Below are 22966 nucleotides of genomic sequence, written 5' to 3'. Positions count from 1 at the left end.
ATGGCTAAAAACTGGTCATTGGAGACTTACCCCCAGACTTTCAGCAGCTACAGCCTTCCTTGCAGAGCTGCACAGCAAGGTGCAATGCACTTACACATGCATTTAGTAGCGCAAACTTAGCTTTTGCAGTTCCCTTGTGCTCTAGGCTAGGAGTCACCGAGACTTGACTGTAGGGCAGCCTTTGAGCATGGTGCTCGGGGCTGCTGCTCCTGCTGGAGCGCAGGGATAGGAAGCAGCGCATCCTCTCTCCCCCAGCAGAAAACTCCCGTGAGGACACAGAAATAAGCAGCAACTGAAGAAAGCAGCGATGACAGATCGCGACAGGCCTGTTGTGCTCCTGACCGCATTCAGATGGCCCCAGTAGGTCGGGTTAGCCTACGTGCTTAACACGTTGTGGGTCTGGGTCTACAGATGCAAACAGATTTTTTTTTTCCACCTCCTTCAAGACAAGGAGCAGAGGTGACATGTGAAGAGCGCCTCTGACTCACACAGCATTTCTTTCCCTCCCACAGCCATTCAACATAAACCAGACACACAGACCCTTATTTTCCAACATTTTTCCAGCTTAGAAGTAGGTCATCCAATCTACCTGATTTATCTTCCAGACAAAGCTATCTCTACATGGCACAAAAGGGACATACACTCAATGATATATAATTTTATTTTTTTTTAATTCCTGAGGTTATAAAAGGAAAAAAAAAGCATCAAGAAACAGTCCAGTACACAACCGTCTACATCTCCGTGACTGCACAGACTGTGGTATACATAAATCTCTTTTTTCCTCCATGTGGAACATGAAATTTGATGTGAACGGGGTTTGCAATTCTTTGGCAGCTAAGATTAAAAGATGTTTCTGAACGAGCTACAATATAAGTGATTGAGTATAATTAAAACTATAGTGCAATTTCAATTTTAAAAAAGAAGCAAAGTCAGGCTTTTGTAGCTTTGCTACTTTGTACTGTGGTACAACCTTGTGCAATATATCTCAGTGATTTTTCATACAGCAACACTGAAAAATGTTGAGTAAAGGAACATTGTCATTTTCTTAAAGCAACTATATTCTTTCCTCTGCACAAACCTCTGCATAACAAAAAGAAATATTATCCTTCACTGCTCTAGTACCCAAGAAAAATGCCCAACTGCTTAAGCTGACCACAACATACACTCTTTCTGCTGTGGGTGTGACATCCCCTTAAATCAATTTTGTGATTGATTTTAAAAAATTATTTTCCCTTAATTGCATTGCCGGGGATGATCTATTAATAGAAGGCAAAATTCAACAAAACACCTGAATATCTGTGGGTATAAAGATTTATTGGTGTCAAAGGCATACCTCACACGAACAGGTTCCTTGTGAATGGGGATATAAAGACCTCGACTGAAATCTCCTGCACAAACCTACACTTCTGCCAAGTCCTCCATCAGGTTTCTGGGACAATCAAACAAAAGCTTGGTAGCAAAGACAGGTTCTTTACTGTCTTCTCTGCACAGCCTCTGAGGTGGAAGTCTCTCTCATCTAGATGACACAGTGGGTTTCCTGTTCTTGAACAGTTCCTTCGGACAGCTGCAATCTTGTCTGCTTGTTGCACCTTACCGTTTGAGTATTTCCTCTACTGAAACTTCTGCTTAAATACTCTCCCCTGTTAAAAGCAAACATTTTCTTTTCATCTGCAAACTACAGGTCCTGGCTCCCCCTCTTATTCCTCTTTCAGAGAGTAGAAAAGCCATAAAACTACTCTCATGAGGCAGCTATGGTACCGTAAAGACTCAAATGCTAAATAAACATAATCCAGTGTTTTTTTTTCCTGCCTCCCAAACACAAGTTTCAGCAAGCCTCAGGACTGTGTACATGGAAAACTTGCAGAGGAAAATCTGGCTTACTAGATGGAGCCATACACTTTAAGAATTACACAAACATTGGCTTAAGAATATTTGCCACCTGATGAAAAAATATTAAGAACTAGGATGCAGAGGAAATCCAGAGACAAACCTGTCAAATAATTCTGAATAGAGATAACAAATACTTCTGAGCAGAGATATCATATTTTGGCCTAAGACATTTGACAGTGTCCCTTTAACTTACATTTGGCATTTTAATAAAGATACCCTATTAAGATTAGTATTCTAAGTAATACAACAGCAAAACGCTTTTAAAAATCACGCCTAAAAGCTTAAAGGAAAACTGCAGCAGACTTCAGTAACAGCCCTGTGAAATTGCATAGCATATGGTACACAGTATTCCATTTTTAAGCAATAAATAATTTCTTCTTGCCTCATTAAATAAAAAACACAGCTTCGACGCTGAAATCTGCCATAACTCATGAACGGATCAGTGCGTCGTTTATTGCCTGTTTCAGTCTCTTGTCTATCTCATCTTCGTGCACACAGCCCGTTCCGGGTCTAACTGCATTGTAACCTGTTAGCTCAGGAGGAGGAGGAGGAAGCCAGCTCACGCCTTTCACTGACCCCTCTGCCCAGCACAGTACATCTCCCGTACTGGGAAGAGGCATCTGAAGAGAAAGCTTTCCATGAGCCAGCAGCCTAGCTGAAGGCCCCCTGACTTCGGCTTGGCACCACCCAGACTGCAATTCCTTGTTAGAAAGCCCTGTATGTGCAACCTAAAATCTAGGTGGTCCGTGAAGGGCAGTCATTCTTTCACAGTCTTTTTCAAGATTGATGTATTTATGCATTGCTAACAACTGGAATGAATGACTAGCAACCTTCATCAGCAGTAACGTTTTCTTTTCTGTGATCAGAAACTTCCCTCTACCTTAGCTGCTACAGTGTAAATATCAAACACTTGTATGGTGAATCTCTGTTGTTGTAGAATCAGATCCCCCACGGAGAGCTCATTAGGGCTGGATGTGCATTCACTTTCAGATGGACTTTCTGAGACTGATTCAACCATTATTGCTACCTTCCACTCAGTCTAGAGAGAGAGGCAGCGCTGGCCTCCTCAGAGACTGTGCTTTCACGTGAACGTGATGACTAAGGTGCTAAAGCAGGAAAAAGGAATGCTCCTCCTTCTAGTGTCACACAGTGAGCAGTACTTTATTCTACAAATTATGCCCCTGATTCTGCCACTGGTACTCACCATAAGAGCTGATTTCAGTGGAACAGCTTACAGAGTATGGTGAGCAAAAGTGAAAGGAATTGCTGCTTCGTGTTTTATTGCTTTGTTAACTGGTATGCAATACCAAAGCATTTATAAAAACCAGTTAAGACTTACCAAATCTTAGTCCAATATGTAAAAAACCTCTACATTTGCTGTTTATAAAAATTGAAAAAGATAAAAAATTCTAGATGGATTACAATATATGCCTGTGAAGACTGAAGTATTGCATAGTTGTTGTTCTGACTGTGAGAGCAGTAGAGCAGAACAGAAATGCTTATGTTTACTCCTCGGTGAAGAGGTGAACAAAGATACTTTTTTCTTTAAATTTCCTTTTGAAGGATATTTTTGGAAGAAAAGTCATTCAATTTTCAGTAGAGAATTTCAGTTTGCATTTAGACACCTCCACACTTATTTTTCTCCCCAATGAAAAAAAAATAATAAAATGGTTGGAACATTACTTGACCTGTTAAATTAAACAACATGGCTTTTGAGCAATCTGTACACAGTACAGAACCATTAGTGTTCCTAAAAAGGCTTTGTTCTTCTAATGTATACATGTTCTCTAAGTGCATTATAACTATTGCATAGTTTCAAAATCTTCAAACAGTGGTCATCATAATGCTTACATATACATAAATAATAGCATTTCTTAAAAATGTAATTAAAAATAACACAGTATATTCAAGGCTATGGAAAATCACTTCCATCATAGATGACAGGTCGCTCAACAGTCAAGTGATAAAACACTGTTTTTGAGATAAATCTGTCAAGAAAGAAAAGAAAGGAAGATGATCATGTTAGCTGAAGGCAACTAGACAGAAAGTCTTAAAAGTTTACTCAATCTTTCAGTTTATACTCAGGCAAAAAAAATGACTGGTGTTAAAAACAAGTCAGTCTGCACGTGGGCTATCAGGTCTCTTGTTAATAAGATTCTGACTAAACTATCTTGGAAAGAATCACAAATGACTTGCTTACTTCCGTTTACCCTCTCAGAGGTCAAGACAAAAGAGTAGAATTCTGCTATGGGATGAAAAAAAATAAACCAAGAATAACAAGAACCAAAACCGAGTTTGAAGATATTTGGCAAACAGGGAGCAATTTCTCACACCTACTTCCAAACAGCAGAAGAATGGTACATCTGAACAGTTCCACAGACTGTTAAACCATGCTTATTTCACCTTTTACACTCATGTGGGACCCACCTGGAGAATGTGTTGTCAAATATCAGTGTGTAGATTCCGGAGTTTCTGACTTTCACCTGTCCTCTGATAGTTTCCTTATGAGAATTGCAGCGGGTCATTGGAATAAGAACCTGGAATTCAATACAAATCAAACTGAAACTTGCTATTTGACCTATAAAGTGACATTTACCTTCAGAAACCCCTAACGTGCATATACGCCTGCAAAACTATTTATTTTCACTGATTAGCATTAAAAATTCACACAAAGTAAAATCTCAGAGCATGACATCTGCTTTCCTTTGACATCTTCTTTCCAGCATTAAGTTATGGCTATAAATCTCAGCTTTAGAGAGATTCAAGTGCTCATCTTTATTACATTTTTTAAACAAAGCAAGATTACTAACATCAGCAGTGCTACATTAAATCTATACAAACATATCCAAGAGCCGAATTAGCTACTTTATGCCTTTTGGTATATGCTTTTATACTCCCTGCATTATAAGGGTGATGGAGCAGATCCTCCTGGAAATTATGCTAAAGCACATGGAAAACAAGGAGGTGACTGGCGACAGCCAACCTAGCTTCACTTAGGGCAGATTGTGCCTGACACATCTGGTGGCCTTCTGTGACAGGGTTACAGTGTTGGTGGATAAGGGAAGAGCAGCTGACATCATCTGCCTGGACTTGTGCAAAGCATTTGACACTGTCCCCCATGACATCCCTGCCTCTAAATTGGAGAGACATGGATTTGATGGATGGACCACTTGGTGGGTAAGGAATTGGGTCGATGGTTGCACTCAAAGAGCTGTGGTCAACAGCTCAAAGTCCAGGCAGAGACCAGTGGTGAGTGGTGTTCCTTGGGGGTCAGTATTGGGACCACCATTATTTAATGCCTTTGTTGGTGACACGGACAGTGGGATTGAGTAAGTCTGCTGATGACACCAAGCTGTGTGTTGTGGTCGATACAGTGGAGGGAAGGGCTGCCATCCAGAGGGACCTGGACAGGCTTGAGAGGTGGCCCTGTGCAAACCTCATGAGGTTCAACAAGGCCAAGTGCAAGTGCAAGTGCCTGCACCTGGGCCAGGGCAATCCCAAGCACAAACAGATGCTGGGCGGAGAATGGATTAAGAGCAGCCATGATGGGAAGGACCTAGGGATGTTGGTTGGGGCCCCCACCATAAGAAGGACATGGAGGTGCTGGAGTGAGTCCAGGGGGCCAGAAAGATTCTCAGAGGGCTGGAGCACCTCTCCTATGAAGACAGGCTGAGGGAGTTGGGGTTGTTTGGCCTGGAGAAGAGAAGTCTGTGGGGAGACCTTATAGCGGCCTTCCTGTACCTAAAGGGAAACTGCAGGAAAGTTGGAGAGGGGCTCTTTATCAGAGAGTGTAGTGAGAGGACAAGGGGTAATGGCTTTAAGCTAAAAAAGGGTAGACTTAAGATTAGATATTCAGAAGAAATTCTTTACTCTGAGGGTGGTGAGGCACTGGCACAGGTTGCCCAGAGAAGCTGTGGATGCCCCATCCCTGGAGGTGTCCAAGGCCAGGCTGGATGGGGCTTTGGGCAACCTGGTCTAGTGGGATATATCCCTGCCTATGGCAAGGGGTTGGAATGAGATTATGTTTAAGATCCCTTCCAATCCAAACCATTCTATGATTCTGTAAGATAAGCTTTCTCAGCAAATCTTAATCGTTTAGCTAAATTTACAGCAAAAGTGGGTGTAACCATCTATCTTGCTGTAAATCCTTAGCAGAGATAGCGGTTTTCATCTCAGAACAGCAGCTGATGCAGATCAAGGACAAAGCTGTGCTACCCAAAGTTATGTTAAATAGATATATGAAGACAGAACCAACATGAAGTCTTAAACTTTCAGATGAAGAAAACATACATTTTACCCAGAGTTAGTTACCCTGGAGTGAATTGACTCATGCTGCATAGATGTCTTTTATTCTCCCAGTGAAATCACTGCCTTAGAGCTGCCCCTGATATGGTGTTAAAACAGCAACTGCCCCATCTTCGTTACAACTTTGGAATGAGCTGGGTAATGTAGATTCACTCAATGCATAACCCTCATAAAATACAGCGCATATAAAATCTGGTACCTTGGGCATAGGCAAAGTGATTTTGCAGGATGTGGGAGCACTATCAAGGCCCTTAAACGTGAGTTTAACTGTAAGAAATGGAAGTAAACCATCCATTTATCTGTTTACTTGTGGCCTCTGCTTAAAATCTGGCAAAATAAGCACTAAGCAACTACAAATTAAGCAATACTGAAGAGGGAGAAGAGACTAATTTTGCAAGCTTGGGCTTTTATTTTTGTTTAATAATAGTGAGTGAATTTCAGATGCGACTAATAGAAGCTACAGTGCTTTGCAGGCAACACGAAGTAATTAAAGATGTAGCTCTGCCTCCAGGAGAACTACAGCTTAATTGGAGAAACAATTCCTTATAATGCAATTGCAACTGGCACTACTGTGGAGATCTACTGGCTGTACTGGCTGATTTCTCTGGGCAGCCTACTGAAGTGTACTACAGTTTCTAAGGGAGTAAGGAAAAAAAAAAAAACAACAACAAAAAAAAACCCACTAGGAAATAAAGGCCTTACTTTGCACTGATCCAGTGGCGTGTCTTCTGATTCTTGGTAGACAACACTGAAGGAGATGCTTTTAGGGTCTGACGAAAATACCCAGCTAATTGTTAGCCCCATCTCTGTAACGGTGATGGGAATGATACTGTAAGTGCTGGATTTAATGAACAGCTCTCTGTTGCCTTCCCCAAAATTTAAGATCTCCTCCACTGTAAGGGGTAACTTGATCCTGTAATGGAGAAAGAGACAGTCATTTGAAGAGATCAAATCTAATACCATGACAGAAACAATAATCATTATTTTTTGTTTTCCATCTATTTTAGGCAGGCTCCACAGCAACTTTGGGACAAGTCCATAGGATGTGGGAAAATTTAGCCATGGATGAAAGCAAGAATCACAGAAAAGCCAACTGATATCAAACACTTTCACTGTTCTGGCAAATGTGAATATTAGTCATTTATTTCATTTCAACTAGAAAAATCTTGTGCCTGGAATAAAGCTTTTTAGCACTAGCATGATTTTAAAAAAGAGTCTGCTGCCCTCTACTGTTCTTTTTACACAAGTTTAAACGGAATTTCACTAACCTACTTTACTCCCTCTCTAGAAATCATTTGTACAGGAAACAGGGATCAGGAGTGCAGAGGGGAAAGACAGATGGAATGTGAACAGCAGATTTGTCTAGATCCTCTGGAGCACTTACTGATACAGCTTGGTCTGGTTTATCCAAGCAAGCTGCATAAAAGCTGATTCAAAGTACCTCCAATGAAAAAGAAGGTTCTCAGCACCCGGATGATCCTTATTCCTGAGGCATTTTATTAGCCTACCTCATTCTTACCTCATTCAGACTGGTGTGAGGACCTTGAGCAGCAGAACACTGCTTGTCTTTTTCAAAGGAAACCAGTAGTTTCTAAGAGCTGAGGATCTCACCTACTTTTATACTAACTAAAACGGATCTACCACATCACTCTTTAGGCCAAATAAATTGCTTCCCAAGCAACAAGCTCACAGGAAATCACAGTACCGTGATGTGTTTATCAGCAGCTATCAAAACCTAACAGATTTGCCAGAAAATACCACACAGTCACCATGATGATTTCCTGTTCTAGAGTAAGAAGTTCAGTTTCCAACCAATAATACACAGTGGTTAGGGATCACAACTCATTTATTATGAGAACTCTTGCACTTTGGACAGAGAGGAAGCTTTACACTAAGTTTTACTTACCTTATTACTTTCTCCTCTTAGCTGAAATAGCTACTACAGTGTCTCAGCTGATCTTTGATTACTAATAATCAAAACTAATGATAGCTCTAGTTTTTGCCCCACAGCCCAGTTAGGATTTTAGTTCATTTTCCTGGTTCTCTGAACAGCATGAGATTGAAACACGGATTAATTAACTTCACTGTAGTCAAAAGTTTAAAATCTTCCCCACAACCAGGCCAGAATTTCAAAGCTAGGCTTAAGGGGAGAGTGAGGAAAGGGGAATTACTCCAAGTCATTAGCATTTTCATGTGTTAGATCCACTTTGTGGCTGTGCAAGTGACATGGAGTATCACTACCGCACGTAACTCATAATTTTTGAGTAGGGTATATGTAAGAATTGTGTGCACACAGCTCACAGCGTTTAAGCTGAACATTCTATGCTAAGCATGTATCATCCAGCACAGGTAGAGAGTTTCTGTGAGACAACAGGTAAGGGCTACCAAGAAATAATAGACACATGCTCCAGAAGTCCATGAATTCCCTTCCCATCATCAAGGTCCAACTAGTGCAGATCTCCTTGACTCTCTCTTGCAGTTTTTTTCCAGAGATTACCAGAACTACACAGCCTTCCCTCTAAGCCCCTTCCCTGTTCACAGCACCTCCTGCAGCAAGAACAGGAAGGAAGGTTTTCTGATGTGACATGGACCCAAATCTTTTCTTCTTCCCCATTTGCACTGGAGCTTTTAAGAGAGAGGACCTGGCTCATTGCTGCTGCTCTGCTTAGCTGGGATATACTCTCTGCCCCTCCTCAGACCACGTTGTGCTGTGGGACACAAGCAATCAGCTCTTCCAGGAGTCTGCAGGGCATGTTCACATAGCTCATATCTGAGTTCAGAACTTTATCCTTTCAGCCTGGTAGTAAAGAAACTGTTCTGCTTACATGATTTCTCCTGACTTCAACAAGCTTATCTCAGCATCTTGAGCAACTTGCCACTCTTCTGATTCATCATAGGTCGAAGAATTGCATGTGCTGTTTCTAGGACAAGAAAATATAATCAAGTGGTCAAATATTGTCCGCATGCATAGGTCTTCCTGAAACAGAAATGTTTTAATAGCCTTGATGAGAAACTCTAGAATTTTATTTTGTATGCTCTAGTGACAGAACTATCTGGGCAGAAGTACAGCCCTGTTCTGCTAACCACTGCGCAAAAATGCAAAACAGCTCTTATTCTGGTTTCATGAGCTAAGAGGAAGAGATGCATCCAGAACATCTCTACAGCAGTCTTAGGATATACTGCCTACCGAGATGCTGACAGGTCTTAAAGCTTCCCTGATAGGTGTAAATCTTCATGGGGGACAGAAACATGCAACACTATCCAGACTCTTCTCTTAAACAAAGCCTCCCCAGTACGACATTTGTCCTGTATTTAATCTGTGAGGTGTTTTACCAGCATTTTATCCAGTTCCTTATTCTGACAAGTAGTACACAAAACGTATTTTCTCACTGTAGAATCGCTATCATTATCTCCTTTTCCTGGATGACTCAAATACACCAAAGAAACTGCTACAGGATGACAAAGTTTTATGCCTCCCACCCACCACGATGTGTCCCAGAGAATGAAGGAAGTAGGTGGAAGAATCTCCCATCCACTCCTTACCTCAAACTGAGTACACATGAGTAGCACAGACTATGAATTACACGGCTGGGGCAGAGAGGTAAACAGAAGAGAAGAATGAATTTTGAGAGTCAGTAAACAAATGCTGATGGTTTCCAAGTAAGTTAGAGCTTCTCTATCTGATACTTACTTTGTTTCCTGCATCTCAGCAGGTTGGTAGCTGAGACAATTAGACTGTCATTTTGCCAGAAAATGCCCAAGATTATCTACAGGGAACCAAACACTTGGTACCTTCCAAAAGCCAGTGGAATCTAATAAAATGTGACACTATTTATATGTGCTTTTGAACAGTCAAGTCCAATCATGTAGCAAGGGCAGAATTGTTACACATTCTGTAGACCAATTCTCAAAACCAATGCAGAGTTTAGTGTTTTATTTTAAATCCTAAAGGGTATTGCTCTACAAGCAGCAGTCCTGAGTAGAAGAGTGGGAGAAAACATCTCCAGGTAACAGCACCTTCATCTGTCATTAGCAGCGTCTGCATTTACTGTGTCAGCACTTGCAACCACTTGTGAGCTTAGTGGGATAACAGCACTGGCTGGGACCAGGAAGAATTTACTGCTAGGACTGCTAATTAAACTGCAAATTACACTGCACCCACTGTCTACACACTTCCTGAACCCATAAAGCACTGTTATCTGTGGAATTCGGGTTCTCTCACTTTTTAGACAACTTTTGACTTCTTCAGAGTCACACCGCTACTGTTAAGACCCTAAGGAGACAGCTGTGAGCTGCAGGGAAGACTCAAATCTGTGATCGACAGCCAAAACCCGAGCCACAACCAAACATTACCTGCCCACTGAAATGAAGGAATGACACAGTCCGTGTTGGTACGTAAGGGTTAATATGCCTCTCTCCATCATATTTGAAAAGTCCTGGCAGGCAGGTGAAGTCTCTGGTGACTGGAAAAAGGGAAACATCACTGCCACTTTTAAAAAGTATACACCAGAAGGAAGGGATGCCATCCAAAGGGACCTGGACAGGCTGGAGAAGTGGGCCGATGTGAACAAAATGAGATTCAACCAGTCCACGTGCAAGGTGTTGCACCTGGGTCGGGGCAATCCCAGGCATGAGGACAGACTGGGAGAAGAACTGATTTAAACTCATGATTCAGAAGAACTCATGATTTAAATGGTCTCGTCAAGACCATTTCTTCCTATACGACTTCTTCACACTAGGTGGCAGCCTGTAGAGCATTATGAATATGTACCACTACACAGACCCCTGGCGTATCTGTTGAAATCCACACTTTTTCTCTTCTTTTCCTTTTAAAAGCAAAATGAAGCAGGACTGATAAGCACGAAGTACCGAAGCATAGAAAAAACGCTACAACAAGAGAACAGTTCAGCATCCTTGAGGCACAGACTGCTGGAGGCTGGTAGGAAGTTTTGAAAAAAAAAAAAATCATGCTTATCCTGTTCTTATGCTTTTCCTCAGGCATGTGCTGTTGGTCACTGTCCCTGGGCTGGATAGTCTGGGCCAGCTGGGCCTGCTGCTACCCAGCAGGTCAGACATATCACAGGCACCCCAAATTAGCTATCCACCTTCCATTGCAGCCCATCAAAGGGAAAGGAAAAGAGAAAGAATACAGTGGAGGATCAGAAGAGAGAATGCACAGACAGCCCTTGGAAAGAGCAGGAAGAGAGGCACAATTTGGGATGAAGCACGGAGGATATGGAGCTTGCTGAGTTTGCAACAGGATACATGAGAGTATCTTGTCTGAAGGTGTTCGTATGGTTGCAAGGAGGACAGAGGAGTCATGGGCAGATCCTGATGTACTTGAGGATGAGAAAGTGTCGTGCAGACAGCTGATGAAAAAGAGGGGACAGACCTGAAGATCTCCCGCTGTGGGTGACCTGCACATTGGTACTTAGGAAGTCCCAGCCAGTTCTCAGAAAAAAAATCAGGATTTAACTATGCTACATTCTCTACGAAAACAAACAAAAAAACACACACCCCCTCCCACAAACACACAAAAAGGCGTTCCTTGCCTTAAAACTGGTTACAATCTATCTGTAAGACCAGAGGCAACTGATACACACACTGAAAGCAAGCTAGGGAAACCACCAGTCATGACAAAGGGCTATCTCTGTGCATCAAGTGACAACATGAAAAATCTCATGAGATACTTTTAGTGTTGTGTTATGAAACAGGTTTGGCAAAGGCCCTGAGATGAAGACAGCTTTCAATCATCAGCCTGTGTTTGCACGAAGTTCAGAAAACAGATTTCAAAATAACAAGCTGGGGTTACCAGGGTGCCAGGTTACCAGCCTCTTCACCAGCAGGAGGCAGAAAACGTGACTATCAGAATCGGCACGAGAAATAGCGGCAAGCCTCTGCCCCCGAGACCCCAAGTACTGCACCGCCTGTAGGCCACCAGCATTACAACCAGCTCTATGTGTGACCCTAGCTGATTGCAGTGGTGAGGTATGTGCTCTCAAAAATGAGCTGTTTTTTTTTTCCTAGATGCCTTTGAATTTTCTCCTCGCGCAGTTCTTTAGAGGATATTAGAGGGAAACCGAGGCAGGACGACAGCAGAGGCCGCTGCTGGGTTGGATTTACACTGCTAACCCCCAGGAGCATCAGGCTCTTTCAGCAGGGCTGCTGCCCAACCCAGCAGCACCCAGCCAGCTCAGCTCTGTTTTCCGTAATTCCTAGGTTTTAGCAATAATTCAGTTGTACTAGAGTGTGTATCCTGCAGGCAAACTGAGGAATGCCATCTGGTCTTACGGAGCTGTATACATGCAGGTATATGTACCAGCAGCTCTCACCACTCCCATGCTGGAGAGGGCTTCTTAGAACAGGCCATCCAAAAATACTTTGCAGAAACAGTTTACGAAACCAAGGAGGACACAGCTCAAATTACAGTTAGGGGAGCAAGCTGAAATGAACTCTCTCTGAGTTTCTTTTCATTATTACCTCATGACAAAGAGTTGAAAGCTGCTGATACTGCAGTCTTCTTTGGCAAAGGGTTTATCAGAAGCTAAACAGAAATGGATGAATGATGCCAGGGTACCTTACATATGGATTAGGGCAAATGGATGTGGGAAGGGTCTCCATGGGAAGGCCATCCCTGCACATACAGCCTGAGAGAGGAACATCTCTGGTGATTCTGGAGGCAGCAGCTGCAACAAGGGCACTACGATCCAGATAAAGTAGCTCAGATTGAGTTCTCCCTAAATGCACAAATAACAAATTGAACAGTAGCTCTGAACACCTTCTGGTTTTCAGGAGTTTAAGTGGGCCTCGTCGGTAGAAAGGGCTTATTGTTGGCCCTCTACAACATGGTGGGAACTTTATCTTTTCTCAAGGCAGACACTGACATTCATTTTAGGGTACGTACGCTACCACATAGCTTAGCCACCACTTTGTCATACTCATACCCTATTCTGCATCCGAAAATAACTGCTAAAAACAGGCAGCTCTTGCAACCTGTTGTTCACTTGTTTGATAGATTTGTTTCTCTGAGACAGGAATTGCTAATACATGTACTGAAGCACAAGGGAGAGTTCAATGTAATTTTAAAGAGCATTATGGGGCCATGCATTTCTTCTGCAAGTGGTCTTCTTTCAGTAAATGATGCTGTAGGGTTAGGTCAGATTTGCAGGTACCAAATCCAAGGACACAGAGGTGCAAGCATACTGCTCTGCGGGGCTGAATGCCCACAGCACTCCAGCTCTGCACAGGCTGCTGCAAAGACCTACTACCTTCATGGGCTGGTTTCTCTGCGCACTGCCTCCCTCTCTTGCAGAATCTGTCCATGAGAAAGGCTACAACTTTTCTACGCTGATCACTGCTTTTGAAGATGAGTCTCCAAAGTTTACCAAGAGCAGTGAGGCTCACTAAGGAAGCAAGCACAGCTGATAAATGCACCTTGGAAACACATCTAGGAAACCACCTGAAATGCCACATACAATGTGGTGCTTTGCTTTAGGGCATGTGCAGGCTTCTTATATAGGAAAGAATACTACAGGAAAGCTCAAATGGAAGATACAGCTCATGCAGAGTTACGGCGGTGGCCAAGCACGTAGCTTGGTTACAAGGAGTGCACAGAGCTGTCCCTAACCACAGAAGGGACAAATGACAGCAGAGTATCACCTCATCCAGTGGCATCGCCCAGGCACCTCTGCTTCTCTGCACCTTCTCCAGAGCCTCCTCGCAACTATTTCTCTCCCAGGTCTTGTACCCACAGACTGTAAGTCAATTCTACCCCTGGAGGTGAAAGAGTCACCCTTGCATCGGGTAGGCTCTTTCCATCTCCTTTTTAAAGATATGGAGGCCCTCCCAGCTTTTTTGTTGTCTCTGAAAGAAAATTTAGCACATGCATTAACTTTAACCAGGAACAAGATTGCCTTAGAGGTCGAAGACTCACTTGGGGATGGTCACCAACACAATGTATTTCTGTGCACCTCTACCCTACTCATCTCAGATAGGAAAATAAAAGAGAAAAAAAAAAGCACTATTTTTCCAGAAAAAAATACAAAACCTAGAAAAAAAACGGAAAACCGAGTATTCTCCAACAGCTCTCATAAAATACATGAGTGGTCAAAACAGGAAAGAAAGTGGTACATGCAGATTAAGTTTTAATTCTGCAAATATTTTTTGAAAAATAGATCATTTGATTCCGGTCATTTCAGTAGAACAGCCACAGGTAAATGAAACACAGATATTTTGAACTGGATCTTGAGAGCACAGCACGTTCACATTACCATACCTGCAGTTGTATCACTCAAGAACGTGCCTCAAAAACAAAGGAGTAACTTCACATCACGTTGCTTTGGTCAACAACTACGAAAGCCGTGACATAGCAGCACAGACTTCAGCACTGATAAATAAAGCAAACTGCTGCTTTCTGACTTCCTTTGAAAGATATGACAGCTGGGTATCCCCGAGATGTGACACTGTTTAGTAAGTGACTCTTTTCTTGACTTCAGGTGAATAGGTAGACAGTAAAAATACAGCTTTAGCATTTAAAATATTCAAACTTGAAACATTCTGTTAGATTAATAGATGTTGTCCAACTTGAAACGCAAAATCTAAGAGAAATGGTGGGATTATATTCAAAATGTTGGAGATACTGATTTTGCATTTTAGTTTTGTTATTAAATCTTTTCTTTTGTTCTTGCAGCAGCTTTTTGGTTTACACTTGCTAGCTTTTGAAAAAGTCCTTAAGACATTTTTTTTTGGATATCTGGAACTTAGATGATATTTGTGTTAATTATCTCCTTTCCATTTATGCTCCAGAATCTATTTTTCCTACTTATGGTTGCTTGAAAACTTCTCCTCTCTTCCAACAAATACACACATGAGATAATTTCACCTTTTCTGATTATAATCTCAAAACCCTTTTGCAATGAAATTGGTTCATTTTTAAGCAAGTCAAATTAAATGATGTTGATGAGCATTTTTTAACCAAATGGGAAAACAGACAAACAAACAAACAAACAAAACCACACCACTGTAACACGGACTACCAGCTCCTGGTATAACCAAATCCATGTACTCTGAATTCCTAGTGTGCTGGAAATTATAAACAGCCTTCTTCTGGTGACAGAATGAGAACTATCCATGCTGGAGCAAACCAGAATAGCAAGTTCTGACTCACCATTACTTTCCTGAATTTCCATTTCATTAATTTGATAGTTAATTCTAAACGAACCAGATCTCAAAGTAAAACCTGTATTAACATACTGGACACTGCACAGCTTTTTTCAATTCACTTTTCTTACCATGATGTTGTTCTTGTGCAATTTGAGCTTCATTTAAAATTCTAAATCTTTTTAGAACCTAATTTCAGTCCATTACAGATTCTAACATTTTCCTGCAAATAAACTTATCCTGCTCAAAATTCTCCTGATCACAGAATTTTGTTCTTCCTCCTTTCCTATCTACCTAACACAATGCTTTCCCACTATTTGAGTTCAGGTAGAAATATTACTTCTGTTCCTTCTATTGAAAAAAGCTGGAATAACTCCATGAACAGTTTGACAAGGAACAGCAACTCTGAAGTTTGAGACAAGACAATGCGGATTTTAAGTCAGGTGTATGAGGATAAAAGCAGAATACTATAAGAGCTTCTGGCTAGAAAAGTATCAGGTATAATAATAACAATGAATCGTGAATGAATGAAAACTTTTAAAAATTGAAGTTGTTGTACTTTCTTTCTTTTAAAAGTTACCACCCACTGGAATGAGAAAAAAAGAAAAAAGCTTACTGGTCATTGTTTTAGTGGACTGGAAAGGCTGGTCTTCTCCAGAAGGTAAGGATCTTCCCCTTCATTTCTAATTTATGCACCAGTTTATCACACTTGCAGCATATTTTCAATGTGAAAATACTTGACAGAGGTAGTCAGCTGATCCAGAAGCTGTTCAGCCTCATAATGCAGGATCAGCCTCTAAGGCACAAATACTGAACAACTCTGAAATGTAGCATCAGCTTGTCTGAAACACAACAGTTGAGACTAAAAAGTTTTCAGCTTTAGCAGCTCTTTCTCAGCTCCTTATTGGTCTCCAACATTAAATAAATAAACAAACAAACAAGTAAATAAACAACCTATTTTTATGCATGTAGGGCTTTCTATTTTTTTAAAGAGGGGTTCATAATCAGTCAGACATTTGAGACTCATTTCTCCTGATGTCAAACCAAAAAAGAACTTAAATAGCTACATCCAGCCAGGAAAGGAAGGAAAAGAAAGAACGCTAAAACCTTTAAGATCACAAAAACGTATCAAAAAAATCCACAAAATTTATAGATTATCAGTTGACAGGTCACTTTCAAGGACTCCCATAATCTTTTGCTATCTGTTTGATGGTGTAAGTCACCTCACCTCTTTCCCAGAATACGATCCATACACCCTGAGTTTAGGGGCTATGCTGAGGAACGTAAAGTGTGTGACATGCTAAAAAACACTTTTAATTTAGAAAGATTCCTGCTGCAACTTTCTGTTCTCCATCAGTATGAAGATCTGCTCACGTCAGTGCAAAGGCAGTATGTGGTGGAAACAGGATATCAGAATGGTCTACCATTTGTACGTAAGAAACTACTTCAGAGTTGGCATTCAAAAATTATTCAAGCCTGGCTTCCATATGAAATCCACAGTAAAACTCCCATCTGCTTTCACCAAAACCAAATTAGGGTATTACTGCCTGAATTTGAACATTCCTGTGAAGAAAAAAATTGTAATAGAAAAAAAAATAATTAAAATTTGAAATATTTTGGTCTGTCCAGAGGGTAAATACTGCATTCTACTATAGCAAAAACAATTACGCATTAAAAGCGGGTATTAAAACTACTTCTTTTGAAAGAGTCAGTAAGGGTCTCCCAAAGGCGAATTTCCAGTAAGCTTGGATACCAGAAAGGTGTACAACGTTGGTAGAGCTACTGATATAATGTTATGCTGTCAAAATATGTAACTAAGTACGTGGTAATTTATTTGTTTCAGCTTAGAGGAAAACACATTTCCTTCAGAAGAAAGAGGCAAGAAACATCAGCTGATAGCTGTTTCAAAGAGTACGTAAAGTCAAACAAAGTGCTTCCATTTCTTTCAGAATGCATTGCTTTGATGTTGTCGAGCCTAACTTACTTTTGCTGCTTATCTTCATCTCGAGCTTGGCTAAGTAAGGCATTTTACAAAGAGATGGTAACTTTTCAAAGGGACACACAGTCTTATAGCACTTCTCCAGTGACTAACAGACTGCGTTGGCTCTGCTGCTCAGCCCCACATCTGAAACTACTTTTTGGATGACGCTCAATCGGCTGCACATTAAAACTCACACAGAAAAAGCCATCCTGCCATTCTAAATGATTCAGAGATGAATTCTGCTAATCTTATGCTGAGTAATATCTTATAGTAGGATTAGTCTCACAGAAACATGCTCTTTGTGGCTCAAGAGAGAGGACATTTAACCTTAGGCAAAATACTAAAAAACCCTATTAACATGTTTCACAAAGGATGTGTGACTCTTCTGCAGCAACCCAGTGCTGGCACTGGCCTCTCTGGGTGGGGGGTGCTATCTGTGGTGTTTTACTGTAACCTGGTACAGTTTCTACCTTCTGAGAATACGTCAAAATCGTTTTTTTCTAAGAAACAAGCAATGAGCAATACAATTCTGGCATGAAAAAATAGTTGTATTAAAAAATCACCACTTTCAGGTAATAAAAATATAGTTAAAAAAAATAGAAAAAGTAATGCAATCCCATGCATAACAATGGCAAGATGTAGTCAGGCTGTTCTAAGTCCGGCTGTTACGTCCATTGGTTTTACCTAACTGCCATGGCAGAAACCAGACTCTCTTGCCTTGAAGAGCTCAGGCTGTTTTACCGCACCACCTCTAGTGACAGGGTGTGTTGGAGGGGGTTTACACATCAGTGGTTGCTGCTATGACAACAATATAAATGTTTGAAACAGACTGACTGAAAACAAACAGGGAAGAGACATCAATGAAAATCCTCCATGTAGTCATTGACTCACTTGAGAAGGCAAACAGATGTGGTGGCACTCAGATGTGACTAAACAACAAACTGAGGCTGAATCACAAGCTCAAAAAAAGCTCACTTAGTGAGGCTCAAACACCAGTTTTCAAGAGAGGTCTACCTCAAACGAAATGACCCTGATGCTTGGAGTACAAAATCTGAGCCTTAAGGCTGAATTTGGCAAAATGAATTCTGTTTTTCTCATGGGTGTCTCCAGAACCCCTAGATCCAGTCACTGAAACACTGAATGCATTTGAAAGCCTAATCCATCTTCTGTGTTTTCAGAGGCCTCTTTGTAATCATCTTGTTTATGCTTTTGAGTCCCCGTCAGAGTAAATCTGCTAACAGATGATGCATTTAAATCCAACAGCTGTTGTGTTTGGGTCTTGACTGTCAAGACAATTGTCTTCAGCAAATTTTATTTATTTGTTTTTGTCTGTGGTGGATGCCTTACTACAACTCTTCTCTGTTAGACACTTGGGACTTTGTCTGTCTCCTGGATGCATTAGGATTTAATTACTTACCAAGTAAAAAAATCTCAATGTGTCTCCTTACAGGCTGCCTTTAAAAAGAAGGCAACATGACAACTGCAGATGCTGTTACCTTTTATTATAACTTCTCAGCCATTGATCCCAATGAAAACGGAATTGAGAATTTTTACACATTTATAAGTATCTTTCTGCCCTGTATGTATTCGTTTGTTTTTATCTTAGGGCTAGCAGGAAATGCTCTGGTCTTCATCATACTAGTCTTCTATGAGAAACTGAAGACGCTGACAGATATATTTTTGTTGAACTTGGCTATAGCTGACTGGATCTTCCTTTGGACACTGCCATTCTGGGCATATTCTGCTGCTCAGGAGTGGATTTTTGGCACTGTGGCATGTCGTATTATACGGGGCCTGTACAATCTGAACTTGTACACTTCAATGTTAACTCTAACGTCTATTACCTTTGACAGACTTATTGCTATTACTTTTGCCACCAAAGCACATATGTGTCAAACCAAACGAATGAAATGGGGCAAATTAATCTGCGGCTTGATCTGGGTGATTTCACTCGCATTTGCCACACCACAGCTTATTTTTAGTGATGTATTTACTATTGATAAGGCAATATGCCTGGAAAAATACCCAAACCACCACACAGAATTGGTTCTTGAAGTTATTCAAGTGACCCTTGGCTACTTTATTCCCATGCTAACCATGATCATCTGCTACTCCCTAATTATTAAAACCTTACTGCATGCCAGGAATTTCCAAAGGAACAAATCTCTAAAAAAAATATTTTCTGTAGTTGTCATATTTATTCTTACTCAGTCACCCTACACTTTCTTGAGACTGATGAAGATCATAGACTGGAGCTTTAACTTGGACAGCAACTTTGACTATGCAATCGTTATAACAGAAGCTCTTGCTTATTTCCACGGCTGTCTTAACCCTGTTATGTATTTCTTCATGGGGGTGAAATTCAGGAAGAACTTCCAGAAAATTATTAAAAAGTCAAGATGCTTTAAACAGCAAGTTACTGTTAAACAGTGGCACACCACTGAAGAGGAAGGCTCTAGAACTTGTACTGTCTCAAATAATGCAGATGCAACAAGCATGTACCCTCTATAAAACTGTCCAGAGTACATGACAAGTATTTACAGCTTTTTTTTAATTATTATTTTATTTTTTTAAAACTGAGATAGGTAGCCTCCTTGAAGGAGGAAATATTGCCCCGTTAGTAATGACACTGCAATCTGCTTTAGGCCAGCATAACTGAAAGCATCACACTTCACTGTTTCCTGCTTTTCCTGGTCAGAGCTGACCCTAACGTAAAGCTGAGAACTGAGTTAACTGTGCAGAAGTTTCCAAAAGGTAGTGGACACAGTAAGACAAAACTCACTTCTTCTCGACATGAAGCCAACTTGGACCTCATGACTCCAGAGGGCCTGGAGACATTTACCAAACCTCTTGCCTGCTGGTTTTCCAGGAAAGATGTTTGTTAACAAAAGCATTTAAGATATTTTGTTTCGAAGATGTTACGGATTTTAGTTCATCTGATTCATTTAATGAAAATTCTTGGATTAAACACACATACATATTCGTGATGTGTTTCGTGTATGATTTTTTTTTTGGGGGGGGGTGTATTTTTCCATTCGGGAGAAGGCCTCCACACACACTCCTTTTCCTTTAGTGGTCATCTAAAATTTTGGTAGTAAAACAGCATATTCATGTACCTTCCATCAAATATCAGGTTTGTGATCTGAACCTCCCATACACATCCATGTGTCTCATTTCTGATAACAGATGACCGGGCCCTCTGTCAACACAAGGAACATCATACTGCACCTCAGCTCTAACACTGAGCAGTGTTTCCTTAGACACAAAATCTCACACCCTAATTCCCACACATTCTTTGCTGCTTGACGTTGTTCCAGTTTGTTTTTCCTGTCATCCCCCTGGCATCCTGGTTCCCCTGCCATGAAGCTATGGATTCCTCAATTCCTCTCCTTCTTTGTCCCCTCAACCCCTACTTTCCCCCTTTGGCCTTTTCACTTCCCAGTGAGAGGCAAAAAGATAGAGAGCAGTGCAGACTTGGGGAGAAAGTATGCAAAAGTTTTGAAGAGTAGCTGAGCAGGGGTGGAGACTGAAACAGGGAAAAACAAGAAGGGATGTTGGAGAGGAGCGGCTGTGGCTTGTCTATGATGAAGTCAGGGATGGGTCCAGCTCAAAGGCATCAAGTCCTTTGCCTTATAGCTTTGAAACACCAGTTTTAACCTGTTTCAAACTATTCTGGCAGTAACCATTCTCATTCTGGATGCTCCTTTTCTCCTCATTAACACTCGGTCCCTTCTACCAGACTGCTGCAACTCAGTGGCACCTGACCCTTATCAGCACCATCGTGTCCATGTCACATTCACTTAGAAAACAGCTCTTAGGCAATCCCTTCCTTTTTACATAGTCTCTTGTTTCTTACACACTAAAATGGTGCAGAATCCTCAAAAACAAAACTAGGAGGGAACTATGTGGCAAGTAAAGCTGCTATCTCAACACGCAGCTCCTGGGAAGGCTTTGCCAGCAGAGGGTGGCAAGAGCTGCTCCTGTCCCCGTTCTTCTCAGCTGGTTCTGCCCAAGGCATTCAGACTGTATGCAGTTACCCCTTCTGGCTATGCCGGCACCCTGCACAGTCACACGAGCTGTAATTAGGTCAGGAAAGAATGTTATGAGTCATTCAGAAAGAATCCAAAACAAAGCAACCACACTGCAAATAGGCTGAGATGTCCTTTCTACAACACGCAGTACCAAAGTGTGAACAAACTCATTGTAACCACACCACGGTAGTGGTATTTTTAAAAAAACACTGTCTATGGTCTTGATTCTGCTACTCCAGCGTTGAATCCAGGCATGTTATTTCAATAATATGTTGGAAAGGAAACAAAGTGAATTGGTTTACTCTGAAGACTTTGACCAATGTGCTATACATTATCCTGACCCGTGTTTTAAGACACAATCTGCAGCTGTGAACACTTAGAAATAAAAGAGTTTAAAATACAACACTTCAAAAGAGAACCCATGAGCCTCAAAGAAGCAGGATCTACCGCAACAGTACAACTTATCTCAGCTTCTCACATTAAATTTTCAATCAGGTTGCTCCAAATTTACATAACAGAACCAAAAGTGTGAAACAATTGCGCAACTGCTCACTGTAAGGAGATCTGCCTCAAGGCCAGTCAGAGTTATGTTGGTAACCATGTCTCTTGCCTTGCCACACACCTGTGCAGCTCATGAACAAGATGAGTTTTATTTGGTTCTGAACTGACTTGTGTCAATAAAGACAGTCTCTCAAAATTTGCTGTTAAGAAATAATGCTACTGTAGTCATTTCATGTCATTTCAAGGGAAAAAATACAGATGCAGGGCTAAGTAAAGAGAACAAGTTAAAATGAGAACAGCACCATAAAAAGCAAAAGGGAAACAAATAGAAAATAAGGCATCTTTTAAGACAGTTCACTGCACCAGCTCCCATTTCCAGTTCAGGAAGGACTTGAACCCAGAAAAAGGTAAGGTCATCACCAAAACCTGATGCAGACACACAGAGAGAGTACAGACATAAGAAACTCTGTCAACAGAGCATGCCTATTGCAGACCTTCTCTCAGTTTGGACCAGCCAGTCTCCCTTCTCTCACCTCCCTTGTCTCCTTCCCTTTTATAGTTGTTACAATTAACTCAAATCTCTGGGAAAAAAAAAAAAAGTATAGCTTGGACTACTTTCAGCAGAATCTTGATACAAAGGCTGGCCTGGTAACTTGTTTATTTGTATGCAACCCTCAAACATGGGTCCACCAAGCACAATCTTGGATTCTTTGCATCTTCCCCAGGCACAACATCAAAGCAAATTCTACCTCATATATTTGACTTCATGCAAAGAGAACTTTATTGGGATGATGGTGGGTAATTATTTATACTTCAAGACTACCTTAAGTCTACAAATAGGAATGAGGCCCCATTTATCTGGACACTCTGAAAAAAAAATCAAAGGTCAAAGTGGTCCACCTGTTCAGTATGGCCAAGAAATCTACAGTACTGAAACCCGTAGCTCAGAAAGTCCCTCGCCTGCAGATCCTCAGCAGGTGGGAGAAAACAGACTGGGAAGTTAGCAGTACATCTGCTATGGGCTGCTGTCAAAGACAGGAGAGAGGGTTAGCTGAACCTTTGTTTAGGTTCATTATAGTGGCTAATGCTGCCTTATCTG

General features: G+C 41.2%; 2 protein-coding genes across 9 annotated transcripts in view; one reads left to right on the top strand and one right to left on the bottom strand.

The window, feature by feature from the left end:
• Positions 1-643: 643 nt before the first annotated feature.
• FYCO1 (FYVE and coiled-coil domain autophagy adaptor 1) overlaps positions 644-22966 on the bottom strand; it is a 51991-nt gene continuing 29668 nt past the window's right edge. For 6 of the 7 annotated variants that reach the window (XM_048053013.2, XM_048053016.2, XM_048053015.2 and 3 more), the window contains exons 15-18: positions 9021-9116; positions 6898-7108; positions 4318-4427; positions 644-3878 (exon numbers count right to left, since the gene is read on the bottom strand). In XM_048053013.2, the coding sequence (XP_047908970.2) occupies positions 3803-3878; positions 4318-4427; positions 6898-7108; positions 9021-9116 (493 nt within the window). In that variant the 3' untranslated portion in view covers positions 644-3802. Of the gene's footprint in view, positions 3879-4317; positions 4428-6897; positions 7109-9020; positions 9117-19892; positions 21412-22966 lie in introns of those variants that run through there. The other variant, XM_066991995.1, reaches the window with a different exon arrangement.
• CXCR6 (C-X-C motif chemokine receptor 6) lies at positions 14561-20317 on the top strand. 2 transcript variants are annotated; one of them, XM_013184785.3, is made up of 4 exons: positions 14561-14664; positions 15931-16015; positions 17198-17265; positions 18786-20317. In XM_013184785.3, the coding sequence occupies exon 4, from the start codon at positions 18809-18811 to the stop codon at positions 19844-19846; it is 1038 nt and encodes a 345-aa protein (XP_013040239.1). In that variant the 5' UTR covers positions 14561-14664; positions 15931-16015; positions 17198-17265; positions 18786-18808; the 3' UTR covers positions 19847-20317. The 2 variants fall into 2 exon arrangements, with proteins under 2 accessions (XP_013040239.1, XP_047908984.1); XM_048053027.2 differs by having other exon boundaries at positions 17198-20317.

Source organism: Anser cygnoides, chromosome 2 (assembly GCF_040182565.1).
Source record: "Anser cygnoides isolate HZ-2024a breed goose chromosome 2, Taihu_goose_T2T_genome, whole genome shotgun sequence".
Taxonomy (NCBI): Eukaryota; Metazoa; Chordata; class Aves; order Anseriformes; family Anatidae; genus Anser; species Anser cygnoides.
This window is presented reverse-complemented; position numbering and strand designations above follow the sequence as displayed.

What these genes read in the sequence shown, in the direction of transcription:
- CXCR6 (XM_013184785.3), top strand. Translation starts at nt 18,809, where the DNA reads ATGACAACTGCAGATGCTGTTACCTTTTATTATAACTTCTCAGCCATT.